The sequence below is a fragment of the Phacochoerus africanus genome, chromosome 4 (genome assembly GCF_016906955.1).
Source record: "Phacochoerus africanus isolate WHEZ1 chromosome 4, ROS_Pafr_v1, whole genome shotgun sequence".
Taxonomy (NCBI): domain Eukaryota; kingdom Metazoa; phylum Chordata; class Mammalia; order Artiodactyla; family Suidae; genus Phacochoerus; species Phacochoerus africanus.
The window spans coordinates 354668-380146 of NC_062547.1; the positions used below are offsets into that span (position 1 = coordinate 354668).

Consider the following 25479-nt stretch of genomic DNA (forward strand, 5'->3'; position numbering starts at 1 on the left):
CAGCAGCAAAGAAGCACCTCGGTGTGGTGTGACGGATGCCGAGAGTGGGTTCACAGGGACGTCTCGGGAGGGGCCGGGCTCTGGACCTGGGCTGCTGAGAGGTTCCTGGAAGGACACGTGTAAGCCTGTGTATCCGCCTCGCCAGGAGACGGCAGAGGCGTCCTCTGAGGGCCAGGGCACACACTGGGACCAGGTGGCTCTCAGCTCCCCAGCTCTGTGCCTTCCCTTGAATTCCTTCCAGAATCAGAACCAGGCCACCTGGCCTTGATCTGCTGCTGCCCCCTCGCCCTTAGCCAGGCAGGCGGCTGAGCATCTGGTCCAGAATTCCGTCGGCCCCAGTTTCGTTGGGTTTCCCTTGCCGTGCGCCAGGGTGTCGTTGGCACGGTAGCTGGGAGCAGTGCACTTGTCTCAGTGGTTCCGTGGCTCAGAGGTCCAGGCACTGTTGCAGGTCCTCTGCCTGAGTCTCCTCTGGTGACATCAAGGGGTCCAGAGGCCACAGTTCATCCGAAGCTCTGGGGCCCTCCCCAGGGTCTCTCCTTGTTGGGAGAATTTAGATCCTCGCGGGTGCCAGGCTGAAATCCTGTTTTCTGGCTGGCTGTTGGGTGGAGGTGCTCCCCACTCAGCCCCCAGAGGCCCCCTCGATGGCCGGCTCACGTCACTGTTTGCTCTCTTTCTCTCCCACGCGACAGCCACCCAGAGCAAACTGCTCTTTCCTTATTTGCTGAGCCGCACCTGTGGTGCATGGATGTTTCCGGGCCAGGAATGGAATCCATGCCACAGCTGTAGCCGGAGCCGCAGCAGTGACAGCGCTGGATCCTTAACCTGCTGAGCCACCAGGGAGCTCTGGCATCTGCTTTCAAAGAGCTCACCTGATGACGTTGAGTGGACCATGTCTCTTGGCCATGTGGCCGTGGGGTCTCGGGATCCTGCCCCCGTGCTCACGAGAGGTTAATGAGTGGAGTGCAAGGCCTTGTAGGAACTGCCTGGCACACCTCTTCCCTGCCTCTCACGTGCCCGTGACCTTGTGTCTTTATTTTAGCGGCCTTGATGGAGGAGAAAACGAACGCACGTGTGCCTCTGCTGTATTGAGCTGTCTCCTTTCTGCTGGTCCAGCCGCAGCCTCAGAACCGTTCAGAAATTGATCGGAACTGTTGCGGCCAGGCTGTCTGGTTAGGGACTAGACCTTCTCCTCCCCAAGCCGCCCAGGGCGAGGGCTTCCAGTGTTTTGAGCAGGTGCTGGCAGCATGTGGCGCCATCTGGAGGCCACTGTGCTGAGCTGGCTTCCAGTTACCCAGAGGCCCAGCAGCTGGCTGGCGCCTGGGGTTGGAGGGTCCTGCTTCTGCCCCGAGGGCAGGGTGGAGGGGGGCACTCGTGGCGCTGGTGTGGCTGTCCCGCCAGTGTGGTCCCCTCCACTTGGCAGCAGCTGCCAGTCAGGCCCTTCCTGGGACTGTCCCTTGTGTGGGCTTGGGGATTCGAGTGCAGCTCCAGTTCACAAACTGGTGACCTCGCCTCTTCCTCAAGGTTCTGAGGATTCTGAAGCCGACGGCGACGACATGGACACATTAGTGGCGGCAGCGGATACTCAGGGGAAGCCGGAAGCCGGCGGCGCGTTCAGTTCTGATGATGATGCTGAGAGCTGCCCGATTTGCCTCAATGCCTTCAGGGACCAGGCCGTGGGGACCCCCGAGAACTGCGCCCACTACTTCTGCCTCGACTGCATCCTGGAGTGGTCCAAGGTGAGCGGCTTGGGCTTCTGCCTCCTGCCGGGCCTGGTTCTCAGCTCCACAGCGGGAGGCAGAGCCCTGGCGAGGGTCCCGCTTGGTCTCTGCTTTGTTCGCGCTCTGGGCTCTTGGTCGTCGCTGAGGCTCACTGTGGGGCGCGGTGCTCCCCGACGGGCACTGGAGTGGGGGTTGTTGGGCCAGCCTCCCTCGGGGCCTGGCTGCAGAAGTCCTCAGTGACGGCGGGGAGGGCGCATGGGCAGAGGCGGCCCCGGTGCCCATGTGCCGAGGGTCGTCTTGCAGATGCGGGGGAGCCTGAGTCATGCGACCGGTGGTCATGGGGGCGGGCAGGGGGGTCACTGGACGGCACTGCGTTTCATCAACTTGTGGAGGGAGTGCCCTCCCTCCTTCCTAGACCGAGTGACCAGTGCAGGTCACCGCTGTTGAGGACCTGCGGGCCTGCCTTCTCATCTTCCCTGCTCCTCCTTCACCTTCACGACACAGGCCCCGGGCAGGTGGCTGGTGTCCAGCACCCTGGCCCCGCACCAGCCCCCAAGGCTGACAGGAGCAGCACAGCCGCGGACACCCAGCCGGCTCCTTTGCTCAGTCAGCCCCAACGCAGACCGTTCAGCGGCGTGTTGAGCCGTGGCCTGGACTTCTCACCCGTGCAGCCAGCCTGGCGCGTCTGCCGTCCGTGGCTCGCCGTGCTCCCGTCAGGCCTTGCTCTGCCTTGGCCGCGTCCTCTTCTTGGTGGGTCCGGGGGACCTCAGTCCAGAGTAGTTCAGGCTACTTTTCTTTTTCGGCAAGTGAGGCCTTCCTTTAGGTGGAGAAACGGGACCAGGTGTGGCTCTTGGTCCTCCAGTCGGTGCCACACTGGATTAACAGGAGGAGGAGGAAAAAGCCGATGTGTCTGGGGAGAAGGCGGCGTTTGCAGAGATCCGTGTACCAGCATAGACTTCGGTGGACGAACTGTCGTCGGGATGGGAAGTTCAGCAGGGAGGCCAGATCCGAGGTCAAGAAAAGATGAGACCAAAAAAAATGCACCAAGAAACAAGTCTTAAAGAGACGTGCGGGATACTTACAGAGCTTGTCTGAAACAACTGAGGCCAGTGAAGAAACACCACCTTCTGGAGGGCGTCTCATTCCAGAGAGAGGGCACGTTTGTCACTGTCCCCACTGCCACATTCAGGGCACCCGATGGCTCGTGAAACTCGTACCAGGAATTGTGAAGCTAATTGTGAACAAAGCCGTGGGATATTAAGGCTTATAAAACGAGAGCGAATGTGCCGGAGTTGGTCCAGAAAGGGAGATGGGACCCCAGGCGTGGACAAGTGTGCAAGGCTCATGGCAGGGGCTTCTCTAAGCTTGTGTGAGGTGCCCATGTGGACTCAGAAACTTTCAGGAGTTCCCGTTGTGGCTCAGTGGGTTGAGAACCCAACTGGTATCTGTGAGGACACAGGTTAAGGATCTGCTGTTGCCACTCGCGGCGGATCTGGGGTGGCTGTGGCTGTGGTCTAGGCTGGCAGCTGCAACTCAGATTTGATCGCTAGCTTGAGAACTTTCATAAGCCACAGGTACAGCCCTAAAAAATAAAGGAAAAAAGATACTTTTGGAGGGAAACGCAGGTGACTCTCTCCAAGGATGGGGAGGGCGCTTGACAAGGTGCATGAGCAAAGCAGAGATACGGGCAGTGGGTGCTTCTGCATGGACACTGCCGGGGTGGCGCCGCACGGCCGTCTGAAGTTCAGCCAGGAGGCGGTTGGCCTCCTGGGGGGGGTTGGCCGGGGGTGGGAGAGGTCCAACCCCAAAGTTAGGGACAGGCCGGAGGAGTGTTGTGCACGCAGTTCCACTGTGTCCGCCGAACCGGAGAGGCCGGGCCTGCGGGGGCTCGCCTGCCGGCCGAGAGCAGAGTGTGGCCAGAGTGCCGAGCCGAGCAGAGCAGCGGGAGGGCGGGAAGGAGGGGCGGCGGCTCCCCGAGCTGGGAGTTTGCCTGCAGCCCTTCCGGGGACGGGTAAAATGATGTCCCATGCGACCTACCTGTCGGAGGAGGTGGGAGACGAAGAACTCACGGGCAGCGCCCGCGGGTCACAAAGGCAAGAGGAGAACGCCTGCAGCACGGAGCTGACAGGCACCTGCTCTGTTAAGAACCGTCCAGCAATTTCGTGGGAAGATGGGCAGAGGATTTGAGCAAAGGGGCGCAGAGGAGGCCCCGAAGGGCCCACGGCCACGCTGGCCTGCGTTTACCTGGTGCTCCGCACGCACCCAGGCCCGGCTTCACCTGCCTCCTCCCTGCCGCCAGGGGAGCAGGGACTGGGTTTCCTCTCCTCTTCCCTGCTGTCCCCCGGCGCCCCAGCCCAGGGCCTGGCACACACAGGCCCGCGGTGCGTATCCAGTTCTCAGTGCAAAAGGGATTGTTTTAGTAAAAAGTGAATGCTTGGTCTTCAGATGGTGTAAGTGGCAATCCTACAGGATTGTGACACGATTTTAATTTCCTACAGAATGCCAATTCCTGCCCAGTGGATCGGACTGTGTTTAAATGCATCTGTATCCGCGCTCAGCTTGGCGGGAAAATCCTGAGGAAGGTGAGTGTGGACGTGGCAGGGAGGAGTCCTGCCCTCGTGTCCTTGTGTCGCTCCCTCCCAGTGGACGGCTCGCCTTCACGAGGCAGTGTGCTTTTCCAGAGTGAGTGTTGCTTGTGTGCAGTGTGGAAATCCACTAAAACGCTGTTGGCAGCCGTGGACGTGAAGCCCAGGTGCCTGGCCCGTGTGGGCCCTGTGTGGGTGCCGGTGGGGATGGGAGGTGACAGGAGGTGGCGCAGCTGTGGGCAGCTCTCAGGCTTCCTCCTCTCCGTTCCCACGCGTCTCTTCTGCGTCTCAGAGCTCCCCTCCTGAGCCACGGCTGTCCGGTCGGCAGGGAGGGTCGAGGTGAGGCCCAGGCCTGGGAGAGGAGGCCAGCTGGGGACCAAGCCCCTGAAGGCCCCCCGCTAGGGGCTGAGAGAGGTCCCACCCATCTTTCCTTGGGCAGGGTGGCCCCCAGAGGACCCTTGGAGGCGTTTCCTGTGTCTTTTGGTCTCTGCAGGCCTGCCGTTTTGTTGTTGTTTGTTTTTGTCTTTAGGGCTGCACCCGCAGCACACGGAGGTTCCCAGGCTAAGGGTCGAATCGGAGCTGTAGCCTCCGGCCAGCTCCGCAGCCATAGCAACACCTGATCCTTGGCTCACTGAGCGAGGCCAGGGCTCGTCCCCACGGAGCCCAGTTAGATTCGTTTCCGCTGCGCCAGGTGGGAATGCCGGGTCTGCTGTTGCATCTGTGCAGCCGTAGAGTCAGGCGCCCCCGGGCCCGCAGGAGCAGTTCTCCTGGAGACTGGCCTCGCAGCGCCGCTCACGGGTCCTGTCGCCCAGGGATCCTGTCGCCGTCCTGCCACTCTGCTCTTTGCCCTGAGGCCTTTGAAGGCCGTCTCCAGGCAGGCGGCCTTCATTTGTTCGAGGCCCTCCCGATGCACGTGTGGCTCCCGAGCGGCACTCTGTGTGGGAGAAGGTCTGAGAGCACCTGCAGACCCTGCAGAGGAGCAGAGGCAGAGAGGGGCTCAGGCCCGCCCCCTGCTGGGCGCTGGGGGAGGGAGGCTGTGATCTCCGTCCCTTGGGGAGGGTGTGGGCCCTGTGGCTGCTGAGAGCGCTGGTGGGCTGGCCCCTGTGTGCGTGCCCTGGCATCGGGCAGACAGCACGTTTGGGTGTTGTTCCCTGGCACGAGTTCCTGTGTCTGCCTGGTGGTGGGAGGAGGAGGAGAGCTGTCCGCAGTCGGGCCAGCCGCTCGCTCTGCGCGGGAGCCTGCCTGGCCTGGGCTTTCTTTTCTGGTTCTTTTCTCACGGCTGACAACCCCGACATGGTGACAGAGTGGCGAGCCCCCTGTGCTTGTGCTGTGTGCGTGACCCTTCAGAACCCCCGGCCCAGGGAGCCCAGCAAGCCCGGAGCCGCTGAAGGCTCCACTCCAGAGCAAGTGCCGTTCGTCTTGCCAGCGGCTCTGGGACCTGGGTCCCCCGGCTGCGCGGTCAGCAGTGCGTCCTGTGCGCAGATCCCTGTGGAGAACCCCAGGCTGGGGGAGCACGAGGAGGAGGACCCCACCTTCTGCGAGGTGTGCGGCCGGAGCGACCGGGAGGACCGCCTGCTCCTCTGCGACGGCTGCGATGCTGGGTGAGCCGCCCGCGCCGCCCTGGTGGGGGTGCCCCCCGGGGGAGCCCCTGCTAGTGCCTCCGCGGTTCCCAGGGTGCCCAGGCTGCTCCTGGGCACGCCCGTCACACCTCAACACACAGAAGAGACGAGGGGTGTGTGAGGAACTCGGGGTGTGGGCCGGCCAGACCTGGGGCTTTTCCGGCCAGACTGCCTGCCACCCCCGTGTCCCTATGACTCTCGTTGTGCCCTCAGCACTGCTCAGTCCCCTGGTCCTAGTCAGGCCCTCTCCTCCCCTGAAGCGGCAAGAGCCGAGGACAGACGGGGCTGCCCACCCAGCATCTCCCGTGCTCGCTCGGGGGCAGCCGCGCTGCTCTTCCCGACACGGCAGGTCACGGGTGCCTGCGTGCACACGTGCGCACACACAGCCACCCACACCCACCATATACATGCCCCCCCACACACACCCCTGCTTTGGCAGCTTCTTCCCTTCCTCCCCAGCCCCGCCCTCTGGGTTCATCCTCGTCCTGCCTCCTCCTCCTGAGTCTGCGCCGGCGCCCACAGTCCCCGCCAGGTCCCGGGATGCCCCAGCTGGGTGCTCGTCGCCTCTTGGGCCTCCCAGAAGTCAGCCGTGTCGGAGCGAGTCCCCTTGAGCGGGTTGCCCCTGTGGGTCTGGAGGGTAGAAGTGGCGCTGGGTGTCCCCAGACAGGGAGCCTGAGAACAGAGAGCCAGACAGTGGTGGCCTCTAGGGGAGCCCTCATGAGGCTGTTGCAGCTTTCATTCACAAAGCCTCCCCCGAGCCTTTCCTTCTTTGTGGTCTTTTTAGGGCCACACCCGCGGCACACGGAGGTTCCCAGACTAGGGGTCTAATCGGAGCTGTAGCCGCTGACCTACGCCGCCGCAGCCGTGGCAACGCGGGGTCCTCAACCCACCGAGCGAGGCCAGGGATCAAACCTGGATCTTCGTGGATACTAGTCAGATCTGTTTGCGCTGAGCCACAGCGGGAACTCTTCCTCTGAGCTTTTAAATAGAGCCTACCGTTCTTTTTTTTTTTTTTTTTGCTTCTTACAGCCCCACCTGTGGCACATGGAGGTTCCCAGACTAGGGGTCCAGTTGGAGCTACAGCTGCCGGCCTGCACCACAGCCACAGCCACGCAGGATCCGAGCTGCGTCTGCAACCTAACACCACAGCTCACAGCAGCACTGGAACCTTAACCCATTGAGCAAGCCCAGGGATTGGCTCCACATCCTCAGGGATGCTAGCTGGGTTCTTAACCTCGGAGCTCCCCCTTTTTTTTTTCTTTTTTCAGTTGAGGTATAGGCGATCCCTGGTGGCCAAGCAGGTTAAGGATCTGATGTTATCACCGCAGGGGCTCAGGTTGCTGCTGTGGTGCGAATTTGTTTGATCCCTGGCTGGGAACGTCTGTGTGCTGTGAGGGTGTGCAGAAGAAAAAAGAAACTGTTGCGGTGTAGTTGGTTTGCAGTGTTAATGTTCATTTCAGATTCACAACGTAGTGATTCGGCATCTGTACAGGCTTTCTACTTCACTGGAGGTTGTTAGCACAGACTGGCTGTGTCTCTCCGTGCCTTGCAGTGTGCCCTGTATCTCAGGGTAGTCTGCATCTCTGAGCCCGCTACCCGTCCGGCCCCGCCCTCCCGCTCCCGACTCTTAACCCTTGGTTTGTTCTGTGTCTGTGCGTCTGTTTCTGTTTTGCTGTATACGTTTGTTTGCTTGATTTCCAGACTTCACATGTAAGTGATACCTTAGAGTGTTTGTTTTGCTCTTATTTACTCCACTGAGCTCGATACCCTCCAGATCCTGCCATGTTTCTGCAGACGGCTGGATTTCTTTTTGGTTTTTTCGCTCAGATGTATTTGTGTGTGTGTGCACATACGTGTGTGCGTGTACACACGACATCTGTTTTATCTGTGTCTGTTGCTGGGCACTTGAGTTGCTTCCGTATCTTGGCTATTGTAAATAACACTGCTATGCGTCTGTCTCTTTTTTTTGGCTACACCTGCAGTATACCGAAGTCCCTAGGCCAGGGATCGAGCCCACGTCACGGCAGTGACAACATCGGATCCTTAACCACTAGGCCACCAGGGAACTCCGCAGGTATCTTTCTGAATTAGTGCTTTCGTTTTCTTCAGTTAAGTACCCAGAAGCGGAATTGCTGGGTCACATGGTGATTCGAGTTTGGGTCTTTTGAGGAACGCCTGTACTGTTTTCCACTGTAGCTGCTCGAATGTACATTCCCGTCAGCAGTGTGGGAGGCTTCCCTTTTCTCCACAGCCTTACCAAGGCTTGTACCGGGGGGTCTTTTTGATGGGAACCATTCTGGGAGGTGTGAGGTGCTGTCTCGTTCTGGTTTGGGTTTGCATTTCCTTGATGGTTCGCGATGTCAAATTAAGCGTCTTTTCACAGGCCTGTTGGCCATCTGTCTATTTTTGGAGAATTGTCTATTGTCTTTAGCCCATTTTTAAATCAGGTTGTTTGTGGTTTTTTGTTTTTTGGGGTTTTTTTTTGCTCTTTAGGGCTGCACCCATGGCACATGGAAGTTGCCAGGCTAGGGGTCAAATGCGAGCTGCAGCCACAGCAGCATGAGATCCAAGCCACATCTGCGACCTACACCACAGCTCACGGCAGTGTTAGATCCTTAACCCACTGAACAAGGCCAGGGATCAAACCCGCGTCCTCAGGGATACGAGTTGGGTTTGTTTCCGCTGCACCACAGTGGCAGCTCTAGGTTGTTTGTTTTTTGATAATGGGTCGTAGGAGCGTTTATGTGTTTGGCTGCTAATCCCTGTCGGTCTTATCACTTGCAGTTGTTTTCTGCCACTCAGTAAATTTTCATTTAGTTACTGTTTCTTTTAGTTTTACATTTTCTTGGACTTAGGATTGGATTTTTACAAGTCTGCCATGCCACCAGGGCACGTAGACGAGGGAGGTGAAGCGGGAAGGCGGTGGGAGGTGAGCCAGAGCACACGCAAGACAGCACAAGTTCTGGCGCGCCATCGCCGCCACCCAGTGACAGACGCTTCTCTCTTTGGCTCTGTCACCCTGTCGCCCTGTAGCGTCAGCCTTCATTTTCTCTTTTTTCCTATGTGAGAAACGTGTGCGTTTGCTCTCACCCTGTCTCCACCGTCTCTCAAGCCCACCATGTACCGGGATGATCTTGCGTCCTCTGCTTTGCACTACTTTTTAAGTTGAATTAGGTCCCACTTGTTTATTTTTGCATTTGTTTCTTTTGTTTTGAGAGATAGATCCCAAGAAACTTGTTTTGACGTATGTCATTGAGTGTTCTGCCTATATTTTTATCTAGGAGTTTTACAGTTTCCTGTCTTACATTTAGGTCTGTAATCTTTTTTTTTTTTTTTTTTTGGCTTTGTTTTTTAGGGCCACACCCACGGCGTATGGAAAGTTCCCAGGCTGGGGTCAAATCAGAGCTACAGCTGCCGGCCCTACGCCACAGCCACACAGGAACCGAGCCACGTCTTCAACTTACACTATAGCCTCATGGCAACTCTGGATCCTTAACCCATCGAACAAGGGATTGAATCTGAGCTGCAGGTGCAACAAGGCCAAGTCCTTTGACCCATTGCACTGGGCTGGGGATGGAATCCCCACCTCCGAAGCGACCCAGGCCACTGCAGTTGGACTTTTTTTTTTAATTGTTATTTCCCCAATACAATTATTTTCCCTGCTGTACAGCAGGGTGACCCAGTTACGCATACATGTACACATTCTTTTTTCTCCCGTGATCATGCTCCGTCATAAGTGACTAGACATAGTTCCCAGTGCCACACAGCAGGATGCAATTGGACTCTTAACCCACTGTGTCATGGCGGGGGAACACTGGCCTTATTTTTTTCTTTATTTTTTCTTTGTTGGCCACCCCTTGGCAAGTGGAGTTTCTGGGCCAGGGATCGGATCTGAGCCGTAGTTTCGACCTAAGCCACAGCTGCAGCAATGCCTGATCCTTAACCCACTGTGCCATGCCGGGGATTGAACCTGCGTCCCAGCGCTCCCAGGAGGCCACTGATCCCGTTGCGGCACAGTGGGAGCTCCAGCCGTACTCACATGTCAATGAGCGAGATCACAGGCCGTCTTCAGACCCGTGAACGTGCCAGGTCCTTCTGCTGTCTGTCGTGTGAAGCAGGGGGCTGGGCTCTGAGTTTCTGCGCTTATTGACGAGGGAGACCTGCTCCAGCCTCTCCCGTTGGAGGGGTTTCCTCTGCAGTGTCAGCGCCACAGGCCCCTCCTGCTGGGTACTCCCGCCACTGTCCCGTCTGAGTCCACAGCCACTCCTCTCTGAGGGGACTTGTGGGTGCAGACTGGCCCACTTGCCAGCCTCTGCCCGAGGCCCTGGAGCTTGCTGGCGAGTGCTTGATCCGCGCCGGGTCCTTGGAATGCTCTAGCGGCAGCTACCGCCCATTCCCATATTTTGTTCCTGACACCATGTGGGGGGCTTCTCAGGCTGGAGTCTGCTGGGAGTTCCAAGTGCTCCCCCGTGCCTGGTGCTGGCCTCCTTGTGTGGCCCTGGGTCCTCTGGTTGCGGGCTGGGTCTCCTCAGAGCCTGGCCTGCATCCTCGCTGCGAGGCTGGCGCACACATGTGTCCTGGGTGCCGGTGCTCAGAGTGGCATCTGCACCCGTTTCTGCCGAGCCTGGCGCTGTCTGGGGCCTTGGGGGTCAAGCCGGGAGAGCCTGGCACCGGTGGCCCAGACCAGCAAGGGCTCCTGCACTGCCTCCCTTGAAGGCTGGGCAGAGGCAGCTGAAAAGCAGCCGTTTGCCTGCTCTGCCTGCGAACAGGCTCCTTTGTTAGCGCCTCAGACTGGGCCGCAAAGCGTGCTGGCCATCCCCAGTGGCAGTGGCTGGGAAGGTCATCCTGCACGCGCGCCCGGTCCAGCTGCCAGTGTCTTGGCTCTGGCCCTCCCGGTAACACGTCTCTGGAGGGTTGGGGGCCGAGAGGGCCCCGTGCACAGCGTGGAGGCGTCCAGGACCCTGAGCTGGAGGTCCGTCCACCCGGAACGCAGGCAGGAAGGATGGCCCAGCGTCCTTCCAGTTCCAAGTGTGCTGTGCCCGCTTAGGCGGCCTCGGTGGGGCATCTGAGCCGCTCCCACCCGCCTTCCCGCCTTCCCCCTGCTGGAGGCAGGAGCTCGGGCTCCTCGCTCTTCGGAGGACCCGGGTCCCTGGGTCTGGCCCCACCCTCACGACCTACCCGGTCACCTGGAAGGGGTTCAGCCTTCAACACGGGGGGCTGGGGCGACAAGGTCGGGCCGCGGCAGGCACGTGGTGGTCCCGGGGCTCGTCGGGAGGCCTGCTCCCCAGCTCCCTCCTGTCCCTCAGGTACCACATGGAGTGTTTGGAGCCGCCTCTCCAGGAGGTGCCGGTGGACGAGTGGTTCTGTCCTGAATGCGCTGCCTCGGGGGCTGCGTCTGCCGCCGCCGGTAACCCGCTGCCCCCGGCCCCTCCCTTGGGTGGGGGTGGGGAGCGTGCTGCGCCAGGCCGGACCGGGGGCGGGGGGCAGGTGGGTCGCTCGGGGGGGCCCCAGGGATTCGCCCCGGGTCCTCTCCTCGGCCCTGCAGCCAGGGCAGGGCTTGGTGGAGGGCGTCACGCAGGCTGTCTTCTTCCGAGACGCGGGTCCCGTGAGTGAGGAGGAGGTCTCCCTGCTCTTGGCCGACGTGGTGCCCACCACCAGCCGGCTTCGGCCCCACGCAGGGAGGACCCGGGCCATTGCCAGGACGCGGCAGAGCGAGAGAGTCCGCGCCACCGTGAACCGGAACCGGATCTCCACAGCCAGGAGGGTCCAGGTGGGTCTGCGGCCTGGGGGTCGCCTGGGGCACGGCTGCCCCCTGCAGCGGCCCAGCTCCGGGCAGGAGGCATAGCCCTGAGTCCAGGGGCTGAGGAGGTCAGGGCCGTGGGCCCCAAGCGCCCGCGGGAAGCCCCTGCTGTCGGTGCCACCGCTGCCAGGCCCAGGCAGCCGGCTCCGGGGCTCCCTCGAGGGTTCTGAGGCGGCCCCGTCCCCTGCCGTGCAGCATGTCCCCACGTACCTCATGTCCTCTCTGCTGGACGAGACGATCGAAGCCGTGGCCGCCGGGCTGAGCACTGCCGTGTACCAGCGCCCCGGGACGCCGCGAGCCCCTGCCCGCCGGAGGAGGAGGACAGGTTCGCCGCCTGGGCCCGGGGGGCAGAGCAGCTCGCGGGAGGGCCTGCTGGCCGAGGGTCTGGTTCTGGGTCGTCCCCCTGAGCCCCCACCTGTGCCTCGGGGTGACTCGGCCACCTCGGAGTGGACAGACAGGTCCTGGTAGATGGACCTCGTGGTGGAGGCGCACTGGTCTTGTCTGAGTCGGGCAGGGCGCCCGGGGAGCCTCGAGGAGGACGGGCGAGCTGGTGCCGCTTGTGTTCACTCGTTCCCTTGTGTGTTTCCTTGGGTGGCTTGTCTGAGTTCTGTCCTCCTCTGGTCAGTGTCCCTGGGGACCTCTGGCTCTGCGCACCGTTTGTACTGGTGACACAGGTACCTTTGACATTCCGCACAAAGGGGAGCCCCTCCTCTCCCCAGCCATGTAATCAGTAGACTCGGGGATTCCTGCTTCATTCAGTCAGTCATGGTCTGTGGTTTTTTTTTTTTTTTTTTGGTCTTTTTGCCATTTCTTGGGCCGCTCCCGCGGCATATGGAGGTTCCCAGGCTAGGGGTTGAATCGGAGCTGAAGCCCCCAGCCGACGCCAGGGCCATAGCAACGCGGGATCCCAGCCGCGTCTGCGACCCACACCACAGCTCACGGCAACGCTGGATCCTTAACCCACTGAGCAGAGGCAGGGATCAAACCCTCAAACTCATGGTTCCTAGTCGGATTCGTTAACCACTGCGCCGCAATGGGAACTCCTCCCGTGTTGTTTTGAAGCAAATCCCCGTTTTACCTGTAAGTGTCGCAGTATGTTTCTTTTGAAACGGGGGCCTTTCTTTTAACTTAACCCCAACGCCGTTGTTACACCTGAGGAAATGAACAGTGATCCTGTAACACCATGAAAGAGCTGGGTGGTATCGAACGTTCTAATTGTGTCATAAACGTGACGGAATTTTAAAAAAGTTTATTTGAATCTAGAGCCCAACAGGGTTGACTTGTGCTGGCCGTGCTTGTGTCTCTGTCCTCTCCCGGGGGGAGCCGGGTCTTCTGTCCCAGTGGGACCCTCCTGGGCAGTTAGCAGCCTTGCGGGCAGCCGGACGCCGCACCTGGTGGGGTTGGGTTCAGCGTTGGCAGGTTGCCGGGGGTGGGGCTGGGTGTCCCCCGGGCGGCGGCCCCAGGGCTGTCGTTTTCCCGGCTGGCACAGTTTCCCGCGCCTGGGTGTGTTTCCTTTACTCAGCAGCGCTCAGACCCCAGGTGGCCCGCCATGTCCCTCCGTGGCTCGTGGGTCGGGGGTTGCTGGGTCCGCTCTGATAGCGGCATCTCCATCTTCCTTGGGACCCACTGCTTCTGCACAGAGGTTCCTGAGGCTCCAGGGGTCTTAGCCTCCTAGGACTGGGTGCCCCCGTCGGCCCCCAGCACCCCGAGGTGGCTGAGGAGGGCGGCACGCTGCTGGGCTTGCGGGTTGATCTTTAGGGCACGATGCCTGCAGGTCATCTGCGTCCAAGCCTCTGGGAGGGCCCTGCTCAGGGGGAGGCCGCGCAGGCCGGCCGGGCGCCCTGCATCCCGGCCTCGTGACTGTCCAGAGCCTCTCTCTCTGCCTCCTACTTAGGGCGGACGAGGTGGGCTCGCTCTGCCCGCTCCCCACCGCCTTCCCCCCCCCCACCACGGGGAGCGCGCCTTTAAAACCCAAGTTCAGTTCGCCACGTGACCCTCAGCCACACCTGAACCGTGTGTCGACTCCCTTGCAGTTTTAAAATAATAACAAAAATGTAATAAAAAGATGAGCGCCCCAGGCTGCCCATAGTGAGGCGCGGACTTGGCGCTCTCTTTGCAGGAAGGCGGAAGAAGGTGCCGGGAAGAAAGAAGAGCCAGTCCAGACCGTCGGCGAAGGGCAAGAGCTGCGGGGCGAGGCTGAGGAGGCGGCAGAGCCGTGCCAAGAGGAGGAAGGGGCAGAAGGCCAAGGTAGCGGCTGATGGGTGCACCCGGGCGAGGCTCCGTCCCCTGCGCAGGTCGGGAGGCAGGGTGTGCCCCAAGCGTCCTGGGGGGCACAGCACCAGACGGCCTGGTATCTGGGCGTGGGCAGCAGGGTCCTGGTGAGGCAGCTGGACACTGTCCCCTGCAGGCCGTTCCCGCCCTCAGATCCATCCACCTCTGGCTTTCAGAGCGGCCCTCACTCCCAGCACGGGTGGCCTGCGGTGCTGCCTGGCCTTGATTCGAAATGCTTCGTCCTCACTCCAGCTCTTGGACTGGACTCTCCTTTTCTTCTTTTTTTTTCGTGTTAAGGGCCGCATGTGCAGCATATGGAAGTTCCCAGGCTAGGGGTCAAATCAGAGCTTCCGGCCTACGTCGCAGTCCCAGCAATGCCAGTTCCTTTGCCCACTGAGCAAGGCCAGGGACCGAGCCCTTGTCCTCATGGTTCCTAGTCAGGCTAGGAGCCACAACGGGAACTTCTGGCCGGACTTTTTTTTTTTTTTGGCCGGACCTTTAAGACAGTTTCGCACGCAGGATAGGAAGCACTGGCCTGCAGCTGTTGTGACGTGTGCGCTGCGTCTTTTGTGTTTGCGCTCCAGTCTGCACTGCTGCCCCGTCAGCGTCTACTCGTGTCGATTGTGCGCGTGTGAAAATACATCTTAGTTGTCAGTGGCGTGTTTGAACAGCTGGTCTGATGGTTCAGAGATCCACGCCACCCGGGCAGGCCATCCCTGCCGGCTCCCGCTTGGGGTCCAGACTCACTTTCCTAGATCCCGAGCCTGGCCTGCTTATGTTCCCACCGCACACACATCAGGTCACTCGTCACTTGGAGGGCTTGCTTCGCTCCTGAGTTTTTGCTCAAAGCAGACGCCAGCTGGTGGCTGCGCTGGCAGACCCTGCAGTGGTTTCTCGGGGTTTCGGTTGCAGGTGCAGGGCCACTAGTGGAGTCTGGGTGAGGAGCACCCCTGAGGCGCAGCAGTGGTACCCACGGCCCTCAGGCCTTGCACTTAGTGTTTGGTGTTGCCGCTTCCCCGTTGAAGTGGCATTTCTAGAACCTGAAGATTTCAGCCTTGGATTTTGGTTTTTTTTTTTTTTTTTTTTTGCCTTTTTGAGGGCCATACCCGGGGCACATGGAGGTTCCCAGGCTAGGGGTCTGATCAGAGCTGTAGCCGCCAGCCTATACGCCACAGCCACTCGGGATCCAAGCTGCGTCTTCGATCTACATGACAGCTCAAGGCAACACCAGATTCTTAACCTGCTGAGCGAGGCCAGGGATCGAAGCCGCAACCTCATGCTTCCTAGTCGGGTTCATTAACCACTGCGCCACAACGGGACCTCCTCAGCCTTGTCAATCAGCGTTTCCTTCTTTGCTCCTTGGGTGCAGAATGAAGCCACAGCTCGGGCCCGCATCGCGCGGAGACTCTACCTCCAGAGGCCAGCCCATGGAGCCTGCGTCCCCTCGGTGTGCAAGCCCGCAGACCCCTCTCTGGGGCTGATGCGTGCAGAAATCGGGGCGGCCTCCCTCTCCCTGTTTGGAGACCCCTATGAGCTGGACCCCTTTGACAGGTGACTGCAGTGGGGCACGCGGGGGGCCCTGCTCTTTCCCTAGGCTCGTGAGTGTGTTACCCCTGGGGGCCTGGTTGGCCCTCAGAACTGGCGTTGTGGGCTCCATGCCCCAGAGTCAGACGCTGTTAGGGGACAACCAGAAAGAAGTCCGGACCTGCCGCTGCCCTATTTTGGAGAAGGGTCTAGCCCCCCCACCCCTCCCAGCCGGGCGTGGGGTCTGGGTTCAGCATTGAGTCCCTAGTGCTGCCGTGTGGGTCGGATGTTGTGGAGAGGGTTGGGGTCTCCTGGGACCTCCGGGTGCAGGTCACCCATTCCCTTTGACCTGTGTCTCCCCCCAGTAGTGAAGAGGTGTCTGCAAGCCCTGCCTCCCCTCTGAGCGCCAAGAGGAGGATTCTGTCCCGGTCGGCCCTGCAGTCCCACCAGCCCGTGGCCCGGCCAGTCTCCATGGGGCTCTCCAGGTGTGTCCTGAGGCGACGGGGTGCGGGGTGGGCCCCGGGCCTCTGAGGACCAGCTGGGCTCTGTATTGGGCTGGTGCTCTGCCAGCCTGACCTCTTCCGTGGCGTCTCCTTTGGCTCTTGATGAGGAAGTGCTGCAGCTGGTCCCGAGCCAAGGGCAGCAGGCAGCCCAGAGGCTACCTCCACCTGCCCACCCGGCCGCAGAGCCCAGCAGCAGCAGAGGGGCCCAGCAGGGAGCCAAGCTTCTCTTTCATTTGACCCTGAAAAAAGAGAATTAATGGAACCAGCCAGGCTGGTAGACCCTGCTTGCCAGCTGTGTAGGCGCTGGGGCCGAAGGCTTGGGATGCTCTCAACCGCAGCCCCCGTTTCCCTGGTCGGGCCTGCGGGGTGGGTCTCACGCCTTCCCTTGGCATCCGCCTGCAGCCTCCGTGTGGGGCGTCCGGGCGTGGAGAGGCCATGACGCAGGGCCTGCCCTGGGTCTTCCTGCAGGAGGAGCGCTCCTGCCACAGCCGCCCAGCCGGAGGTGGACTCGGACCCCGTCCCTGACCTCCTGGGGAGCATCCTGTCCGGCCAGAGCCTCCTGATGATGAGCAGTGCCGACATCGTCATCCACCGCGACGGCTCCCTGAGTGCCAAGAGGGCAGGTGAGGTGGCCTCTGCACGCGCCCGCTGTCCCCACCTCTGCCCACCTGGAGACTCGAACACACGGCCCCGGAGACCGTCGTGTGTGTGACCCAGTGGTCCTAGAGGTTGGCGGTTGGGGGTGCTGAGGGTCCTGAGGTCCCCCAGGCCCTCCTCACTGCAGCACAGCTGGTGTCCGTTCTCAACGGCCGCAGGGGCGGGAAACGGTCAGGGCTAGACCACGGGTGCTGCCCCCTTTTCCAAGTGTTTGTAACAGGCTCAGGCTCTTGCTGAGCCCCAAGTTGCATAAAAATAGTGTATGAACCCGAGGAGCATGGTGGCAGCTCCACGGCCACCTCCAGCCCTACCCAGAGGGGCAGCGGGGCAGCACTGCCACCCCCGCGCCCAGCCAGCCTCAGAGAAAGGCCTTCTGATGAAGGAGAGGGTGGGCACTGACGGCCGTTCGCTTTTGTCTTCTAGCACCGGTTTCTTCTCAGCGCAGCGCGGTTGGTCCGTCCCGAGGGGGGGCAGGCGCTGGGTCTGGGGCTGGCCTGCAGCCCAGAGGGACTCAGTCGGAAGATAGGCCGCAGAGCTTGGGGGCCACTGGTCCAGGCAGAGCTGCCCTGGGCGCAGCCCCAGCCCCACCCACCCCCACTTGTGTCCCGGCGCTCACATCGGGGGCAGCCGTGAAACTGGACTCCTCAGTGACCCCTCGGTCGGGCCAGGCTCAGACCTTGTCCAGCGCGAGCAGACCCGGCCAGAGGCAGGATGATGGCCCTCGAATGAACGGCGAGGTCAGGCACGTCCCGCCTCTGAGGTCCACGGCCTCCAAGGGCTCCAGCAGTAGCTCTGACTCGCCTTCTGGGAGCTCGGCGCCGGGACCGGCCCAGAGGCCAGCTCCCAGGAGGGCTGACATCTCGGAGCTGCCCCGGATCCCGAAGAGCAGAAGAGACGACAGCCGCGGTGGCCGAGCGGCCGAGGCCCCCGCCGGCGGGCAGCACATCGAGATCCCCAGCTCCTGCATCAGCCGCCTGACGGGCAGGGAGGGCCCAGGGCGGCCTGGCTGTGGCGCCCGGGTGGAGGGCGAGCCCAGCAGCCGGGCCGCCCGGGAGCCCGGCGCGGCCTCAGGGGCCGCCCCCCAGCCCCCCGCCCCGCTGGGGCCCTCGAGGGGGAAGGGCGTGGGCTCCACCTTCGAGAGCTTCAGGATCAATATTCCCGGGAACACGGCCCATTCCAGCCGAGTCCTCAGCCCCGGCTTCTGTAACACCTTCCGGCCTGTGGACAGCAAGGCCCAGAGGAGAGACAGCCCCGCGCCCCTCTTCTCCGTCAGGAAGACGAAGCAGCTCAAGAGCGAGATCTACGACCCCTTCAACCCCACGGGCTCCGACTCCAGCTCCGCCAGCAGCAGCCCCGAGCATCTGGGCTCCGGCCTCCTGCCCTCTGAGATCACCCGGACAATCTCTGTGGACAGCCCCAAGGCGCCAGCGCTGCCCCCCGTGCGCTGCGTCACGTCCTACACGGTGCAGACCGGCTTTGGGAAGGAGCCCCAGCCACCCCTGGGGCCCCCCGGTGTGCCAGAGCTCCGGAGCCAAGAGGAGCCGGTTGGGGGCCGAGGCGCTGCCGCACAGGCCCAGAGGCTGTCCCCGCAGGAGCCCTGGGGGGGCGAGGACCAGCCACCGCGAAGCTCCTTCTTTGGCTCCGAGGGCCGGACGGTGACTTGCGTGGCTGTGGCAGACCCAGAGGCCCCCCCCAGCCCCAGCGCCCCGCACACCACCACGCACAGGGTCGTGGAGCTGCGGTCCCCAACCCGCTCCCGCTCCACGTCTAGCTCCCGCGGCAGGAAGAAAGCCCAGAGGCAACAGGCCAGCAGCAGGGAGCACAAGAGGGCCCGCTCGGGCTCGGGCTCGCGGTCGTCCCGCTCTGGGGACCGGAGTTCGAGATCAGTGTCGCCGGCGGTGGGCGCTGAGGACCAGGCCAAGAGACACCGGCCCAAGGCCCGGAGCCGGAGGTCTTCCAGCGACCGCTCCAGCAGCCACGAGCGAGCCAAGCGGAAGAAGGCCAAGGCCAAGAGCAGGGAGCGGAGGAGGGGCTCCTGGGGCCGGGGCCGGCGGAGGTCCCGCTCCCGCTCCTGCAGCCCCGGCAGCTCCTCCCACGAGCACCGCGAGGGCAGGAGGAGGAAGAGGCGGAGGTCGGGGTCCAGGTCGAGGGGGCGGGAGGGCTCGCCCCCCAGCAGCCTGGAGAGGGGCCGGAGGCCCAGGCACCCCAGGGAGCGGAGGGAGCGGCTGGACAAGGAGGGCGGGGTGCGGCCCCGAGACAGGCGTGGCTCCCACGAGCGGCGGAAGCGCAGGTCCCGGTCGCCCAGCCTGGAGCACAGGCCCCGGGAGCACCGGCGGCCTCGTTCCCGGGAGAAGCGCCCCCGGCCCCGCGCTCGCTCCCCAGACAAGAAATTGGCTCCGAAAGAGGCTTCTCCAGTGCCCCCGCCCCAGGGGGAGCCACGGCCAGACAGGGAGCACCCGGCCAGGCCCCCAGCCTCGGCAGGGCCAGAGGCCTCGCTGGAGGGGCCCGAGCCCGACCCGGCGCCCCCAAAGGCTCCCCCGGTCCAGGAGGTGCCAGCCGAGTGTGCCCCCGAGGACCTGGATTATGGCGACTCCGTCGAGGCGGGGCACCTCTTCGAGGACTTCTCCAGTGAAGCCGTCTTCATGCAGCTCGAGGACATGAGCTCCCCACCGTCCCCGGAGAGCACGGACTCCTCCCCGGAGCGGTGCCCCCTGCCCAGGCCGGCGCCCCCTGCCAGCCAGCAGCCCGACCCCAGCCTGGCCGTGGCCGTCATCAGAAGGGAGGTGTCGCTGATCCACGGTGAAGACGCTGTGCCGCCCCTGCCCCAGACAGAGGTTGCCCCAGAGAAGCACTCGCTCCAGCCAGACACGGCCGAAGCCATCGCTGGGCCCGGAGCCCCGGGGGGCCAGCCCGCGGGTGGGGTGCTGGTGGGGAAGGAGGAAGGCCCCTCTCAGAGCCCCCTGCTGCGGGCCAGGGCGCTGGTGAAGAGAGTCACCTGGAACCTCCAGGAGGCGGAGGGTGGCGCCCCGGCTGAGGACAGAGGCCTGCGTGAGTTGGGGGGGGGCGGCGGGGGAGGGGCCGGAGGACCCCGTGGGGCGGTACTCCTGGGCCTCCTTGGGCACGCGGGGAGGTCGCCTCGGCCTGACTTGGGCTCCTTAAAGCTGGGGTGCTTTTCTGGAATTTCCCTGCCGGGAAGTAGCCTCCTGGCCTGGGGTGGCTACAGAGCACCCACCCCACCCCACGCCTTCCACCTGTTGGCCCACAGGGACGCCACTTCACAGGCCTCAGAAGCCCCGGGAAGCGGTCCAGGAGACTGAGGCCGGGGGCCCCGCGGCCGCGTTCCAGCAGGCAGCCTTCTCTGAGCCGCCTCCCCCTGGTCATGCGCTGCCGGAGCCTGGCTTTCCTGATGCTGACCCCTCTCAGGTGGGCACCTGGGCCACGTGGGCTGGCCGGGTTTGGGGCTGGGGCCTCACGGCAGTGCCCCTTTCTGCTCAGGCTCCTGGGGACTTGGGAGTGGGCGTCGTTGGGGGCGCTGGGCTGCCAGAGCCCCGCAGAGGCTGAGCGGAGCGCCCTTGCCCAGGTGTACAGCCCCAGCCTGCCTCCTGCCGCGGCTCTGCCTTCGAGCGTCCCGCCCTACGCGCCCGTCAGCCAGCCCGCAGTCCACTTCATCCTGCAGGGGAGCCTCCCCCTGACGGGGGGCGGGGTGGCCCAGAGCCTGGCCCCAGTGCCCACCATCCTGACCACAGCCTCAGAGCCAGCCGGCCACGCTGCTGCCGCCGCCACCGCCACCGCCACCAACAACTCCGAGGAGAGGACGGCTGCTCCCCGGCCAGCCTCCGAGAAGGCCAGGAACGAGGAGGTGAGTCCTCCCTCCCTCCAGGGACAGGCGTGGGTCGGACGGCGGGGAGCTTGGCGCTCACACTGCGTCCTCACCCCCAGTACATGAAAAAGCTGCACGTGCAGGAGCGGGCGGTGGAGGAGGTGAAGCTGGCCATCAAGCCCTTCTACCAGAAGAGGGAGGTGACCAAGGACGAGTACAAGGACATCCTGCGGAAGGCCGTGCAGAAGGTGGGCACGGGGGGCCTGTCGCGCGGTGCAGCGGGAGCGGACCTGCCTCGTATCCCTGAGGACACGGGTTCGGTCCCTGGCCTCGCTCAGTGGGTTAAGGATCCAGTGTTGCCGTGAGCTGTGGTGTAGGCCACAGACGCGGCTCGGATCCTGCGTGGCTGTTGCTGTGGTGGTGGCCGGTGGCTAAAGCTCCACTTTGACCCCTGGCCTGGGTACCTTCATGTGCTGTGGGTGTGCCCCTAAAAAGCAGGGAAAACAAAAAAGGTGGGCTCAGCCCCCCACCTGTGCTGTGCATGGTGAACCTTGATGGGCTGTCACACAGGCAGGTGTCTCTGAGGCCAGGCTGGCTGGCCAGGGCCCCGGGCACCGCTGCCCTATCCTGGGCACAGCTTCAGGCTGTCTCCCTGTAGGTGCAGGGGAGCATGAATGCTGTCGCAGCTGGCAGCATCCCCGGTTCGTGGGCAAAGGCCAAGAAGATGTTCACCTCTGCCCGGGGTGGGAAGACGGGGCTCTGCAGCGAGGTGCTCCTGCCGGCCACTCGGCCGGCCTCGGGGGCCCTCAGCAGCCCCAGCCCAGCAGGCAGACTCTGTCCCCAGGGGTGTCCCCCGGCCAGTGGCTGTGCTCACTGGAGGTGGGGGGTGTGCGGGGCGTCCGGCTGACGGCACCCCTCCCCCCAGATCTGCCACAGCAAGAGCGGGGAGATCAACCCCGTGAAGGTGGGCAACCTGGTGCGGGCCTACGTGGACAAGTACAGGCACATGCGCAGACACCGGCGGCCCGAGGCCGGCGAGGAGCCACCTGCCCAGGGCGCCGAGGGCTGAGCCCGCCTGGCGTTCCGCGTGCGGTGGCGGCAGCGGAGCTCTCCAGGGCACCCAGCACTCCTGTTTTCAGGGTTCCTGTGATCGCACGTGGGCTGTGCTCCTGTCTTGCTCACAGTTGAAAACTGGACTTTTTTATATGTATATTATAGATACACACTGTTCCCATTGTGTTCTAATTTATCAAAAATGGATTATCTTTAGAGACATGGTGGCTCTGTACTTGAAAGGTGAAGCCTTGGGTCAAGAGGGGTGGGGGGCGGCTCCTTAAGCCTCCGCAGTCTGCATCCCCTGCAGCCGTCTGCGCGCCCGCCCCTTGTTCCGCAAGTCCCCCACCCTGCGTTGTTTTCTGAGTGGCTGCTGGAGGTTACACTCGGCTCTGATGCAGAACAGCGCTGGCAGATTGTGAAGCCCAGGGAGAGGCCCTGGGTGCAGCATGGACGGAGCCCCGTTCAGGAGAGGGGCCCCAGGTGCTGCCCCTCTGGTGCTCGTGGCAGCGGGAACATCTGACCCCCGAGGGGCGCTTGTGTTCTGAGTAGTTTGTTGGTTCTAAAGCGGAGCCTGAGCGTCTTCACGGTGAAGGCGAGGAGCAGGTGTGCACAGGTGCCCGACGTGGGCTGGGGCTGGGGCTCCCTTCCTGGGCCCCACGGGCCTGCGGCTTCCCACAAAGTGGGGTGAGCCTAGCACCCACCGTGTCCCTCCTGAGCCCCAGTTCCAGGCCTGCCCCTAGTCAGGACACCAGTACTGGGTCTTGGAATCTTTTTATTGGATTGGGAGGGGTCCAGGGTCCACCCTAGGCCGGCTGCTCCACCTCCATCAGGAAGCGCTCCAGCTCGTCATAGAGGCTGTTGGAGGGGGACAGGCAGAGGCTGAGGCTGCCGCTGTCCAGGGAGGACACGCCTTCACGCTGCACGCTCTCCAGCTGTGTCCGGCACAGCCATGGCTCCAGCTGCGGGGAGGGCGCTGTCAGGCCGGGCCGGGGCTACCTGCAGCCTCGCCCCAGGGTCCCTGCCCCTCACCTTCACCAGGACGAGGCTCTTCTCCTTGGGCCTCCCCACGGAGAGGTCCTGCCCGAAGCCCAGGTAGATAGTGTAGTGTGGGGAGCCCTGGCGCCGGCGGGCCCGGAACTCCACCAGCTCTGCAGGACAGGGCTCTGGTGAGCGGGAGGAGGGGCAGGGGCCAGGAGCCCGCCCCCCCCCCCCCCCCACAGCCCCGGGGCAGGTGCAGGTGCATCACTGACCTTGGAAGAAGGTGCCGAAGTCGAAGATGGGGGTGTCGCAGTCTCGGGGCAGCAGGCAGGCGGGGGTGGAGGGGCTGCCAGAGCCCAGGGGCCCTCCCACCTCCCAGTAGACCTTGCACTTGCCCAGGCGCCGGGCCCACAGCTTGGGTCCCCGGAACTCCAGCTGCAGCCCGGGGGCCACGTGCTGCAGCAGCTTCTCTGTGTAGTGGAGCTGCTTCTGGTCAGGCAGCTCAGCGGGGCTGGGGAAGGCTACCTGCTGGGGCTCTGCAGCCGCGCCAGCCAGGCCCGGAGACCCGTACAGGAGCACACAGCTGGGGCCCCCCACCATCTCCTGCAGCACCGTGCGACCTTTGTACATGATGGTCAAGTCCAGGGCCTCCAAGCTGGGCCTTGCGTGCAGACCGAGCTGTGAGCAGCTGGGACTGGCCGCGCCCCGCTCGCCCGCCATCCGCGTACAGACACGGGGGTAGAGTGTGGTGCAGGGCTCCGCCTCTTGGGGCTTCCAGGGCACCGGGGCTGGGGGTGGGCCTGCATCTGGAGAGGAAGGCCTGAGTTGGCTCGTGGCCCCCCGGCTCCTCTCCCTTCCACATGTCACTTAGCTCGCCTCACCTTGTCATCTGGGCCTGGGGCTGGGGGCCACCTTCCCTGCCAGTGGCAGGTACAGTTTCTAAGCAGGGAGCTCTGGACCTGAGGAGGCTCGGCTATTCGTGCCCACCTGTGGTCAGCCCATCCCTACTGGGGGCAACCCCCCCCCCCAGGGGTCCTGCTGTCCTGCCTGTCCCTCCCCTTGGCCCAGAACCCTGCAGGGCAGAGCAGCCGCCTCTCACATGGAACCTCGGGGGGGATCAGATCCACCCCCCATGCAGCTTCCAGCAGATGGCCCTCCATGCAGCTCTGCTGCAGAGCCTGGAGCAGGAGGTCCCCACCATCTCCAGCTGGGCTTGGGGTGCAGGGTGCAGGGCTCGGCCTGGCCAGCTCGTGCCTCAGCCTCTCACCAGTATGTGCTGCCGGGCGCAGCCCGGGAAGCTCACCCTGCGGGGAAGACAGTGCCGGCATCAGTGAGCAGCTCCCCGGCCCCAGTGAGAAGTGGCAGCCCCAACCCGGGAGCCAGGAGGGCTGGCCGGCCTTACCCTTGGGGGTGGGGCATCCTCGAGGGCCTCCTCTTCCCCCGGGTTGAAGCCGGGGCCTTCTGAGAGAGAATTAGGTTTAAAGGGACATGGGGATCTGAGACTGGACTGGGTCACCCAGGGGCGAGCCCCTGGGCAGCTCCTCCCCTTCACCAGTCCCCAGAGGCCATCCCCTACCCCACCTTCCCCCAACAGTCTGGCCCCAGCCTCTCCCATGCCAGTTTCTAAAAGGGGAAATCTAACCCAGCAGCGGCTTGCTCCGTGGCACAGCCCTCCCTGCAGGCAGCCCTTCCCTGGCCTTCCTCACCTCCGCGCCCCAGCTCGGGGTTGACCATGTACACCTTATGAGGGTCAGTGGGGTCCCCCGAGTTGTCCTGCAACATCACGAAGCGCCGCGTGCTGTGCAGGGCACAGCGGAAGTTGGTCTTCCAGGAGGCGCGGAGGGCACCCTCGGGGATCGGCTGCGCACCTTCGCTGCTGCGGGGCGGCCACCTGCCGCGGGCCACGGCCCAGGCCTGGGGAGGGATGGAATGGAGTACGGGCCTGGACCTGGGCCGGTCCCCCCGCACTCCAGGCGGGGCTGGGGTCCCACCTTAAAGATGCGCGAGTCGGCCTCGCCCAGGTCCTTTCGGGCGAAGTGCTTCCAGGGCACGCGGAACCGTGTTCTGGCTTCATCCAGCCATCGCAGCCCCGCGTAACGGCCGCTGCTGACTTCGCCCAGAAGCCAGTCCCCGAAGAGCACGCGTGGGCACCCCCTGTGGGCGGAGCAGCGGGCGTCAGGGCGCGCGCGGACCGCGCGGTGCTTGGGGTTGGCGCCGGGTAGGGCTGCGGGCTATCACCTGTCAGGAGCCGCGGCCATTGCTCCCTCTGCAAGGACTGGGCGTGGAGACACTGGCTTGGCCTCCGCGGCGAGAGCTCTGGCCACGGGGGCAGGCAGGTGTTAACCGCAGGTGAGAGGAGAGCTGCGCGTGTGTCACCACACACCACAGGTAGTGTGGCAAGGTGTCACGGGTGTTGGGGTCACAGATGGGGGTTGAGGGCTCTGGCCACGACGTTGCCCAGGTGAGTGTTGGCCAAGGCGGCGATGGGCGTGACTGCAGACGTGGAGGGCGGGCGCACAGGGGCCACAGGTGTCGAGCTGGCGCCCGGGGTGGGCCCTGCGGGGGAGCGACGACCGCAAGGAAACGAAACCGCGTGTCGCAGGAAAACGAAACCTAACCAGCTGGGCCGCGGGGCGGCCGGCGCCCCCTCCCTGCCCCGCCCGCCCGGCTCGACCTCGGCAACCAGGTTCCCCAATTCCGGACCCGTGCCCCTCCCCCCGCAGCCACCCGCGCTGCCCGCCCCCTGCTGGTCACTGCTCTGCGAAGCGAACCCGGGATCCGACGTGGCCGTCACTGCCCCTCTCGCTCCGCGTAGGTTGGGGGTCCCCAGTACCTGAAGCGGGAGCTGCCGGGGCAGGAAGTTTCGTCTCCCCGGGGGCTCGGGAGCGAGCGACTTTATGGGGCCGGGGCGGGGGCGGGGCCGCCGGAGAAGTCACGTGCTCCGGGGC

The 25479-nt window shown here is 63.5% G+C and overlaps 2 protein-coding genes across 7 annotated transcripts in view; one reads left to right on the forward strand and one right to left on the reverse strand.

Annotated features, from left to right (window-relative positions):
• The window catches only part of PHRF1 (PHD and ring finger domains 1), a 28363-nt gene extending 6593 nt beyond the window's left edge, over positions 1-21770 (forward strand). For 2 of the 4 annotated variants that reach the window (XM_047774848.1, XM_047774846.1), the window contains exons 4-18: positions 1522-1736; positions 4217-4300; positions 5786-5904; positions 11229-11329; positions 11517-11692; positions 11918-12047; positions 13842-13969; positions 15363-15544; positions 15883-16002; positions 16489-16643; positions 17101-19725; positions 19943-20100; positions 20258-20536; positions 20617-20745; positions 21423-21770. In XM_047774848.1, the coding sequence (XP_047630804.1) occupies positions 1522-1736; positions 4217-4300; positions 5786-5904; positions 11229-11329; positions 11517-11692; positions 11918-12047; positions 13842-13969; positions 15363-15544; positions 15883-16002; positions 16489-16643; positions 17101-19725; positions 19943-20100; positions 20258-20536; positions 20617-20745; positions 21423-21566 (4745 nt within the window). In that variant the 3' untranslated portion in view covers positions 21567-21770. Of the gene's footprint in view, positions 1-1039; positions 1170-1521; positions 1737-4216; positions 4301-5785; positions 5905-11228; positions 11330-11516; positions 11693-11917; positions 12048-13841; positions 13970-15362; positions 15545-15882; positions 16003-16488; positions 16644-17100; positions 19726-19942; positions 20101-20257; positions 20537-20616; positions 20746-21422 lie in introns of all 4 variants that reach the window. The other 2 variants (XM_047774849.1, XM_047774847.1) reach the window with 2 other exon arrangements.
• Positions 21771-22308: 538 nt separating this feature from the next.
• Positions 22309-25469, reverse strand: IRF7 (interferon regulatory factor 7). 3 transcript variants are annotated; one of them, XM_047774850.1, is made up of 9 exons: positions 25365-25469; positions 24770-25087; positions 24523-24685; positions 24238-24445; positions 23934-23992; positions 23631-23835; positions 22804-23337; positions 22583-22701; positions 22309-22512 (listed from the first exon to the last, which is right to left on the reverse strand). In XM_047774850.1, the coding sequence occupies exons 2-9, from the start codon at positions 24787-24789 to the stop codon at positions 22357-22359; spliced, it is 1464 nt and encodes a 487-aa protein (XP_047630806.1). In that variant the 5' UTR covers positions 24790-25087; positions 25365-25469; the 3' UTR covers positions 22309-22356. The 3 variants fall into 3 exon arrangements, with proteins under 3 accessions (XP_047630806.1, XP_047630808.1, XP_047630807.1); XM_047774852.1 differs by having other exon boundaries at positions 23934-23989; positions 25365-25444; XM_047774851.1 differs by lacking the exon at positions 25365-25469 and having other exon boundaries at positions 24770-25201.
• Between the last annotated feature and the right edge of the window lie 10 nt (positions 25470-25479).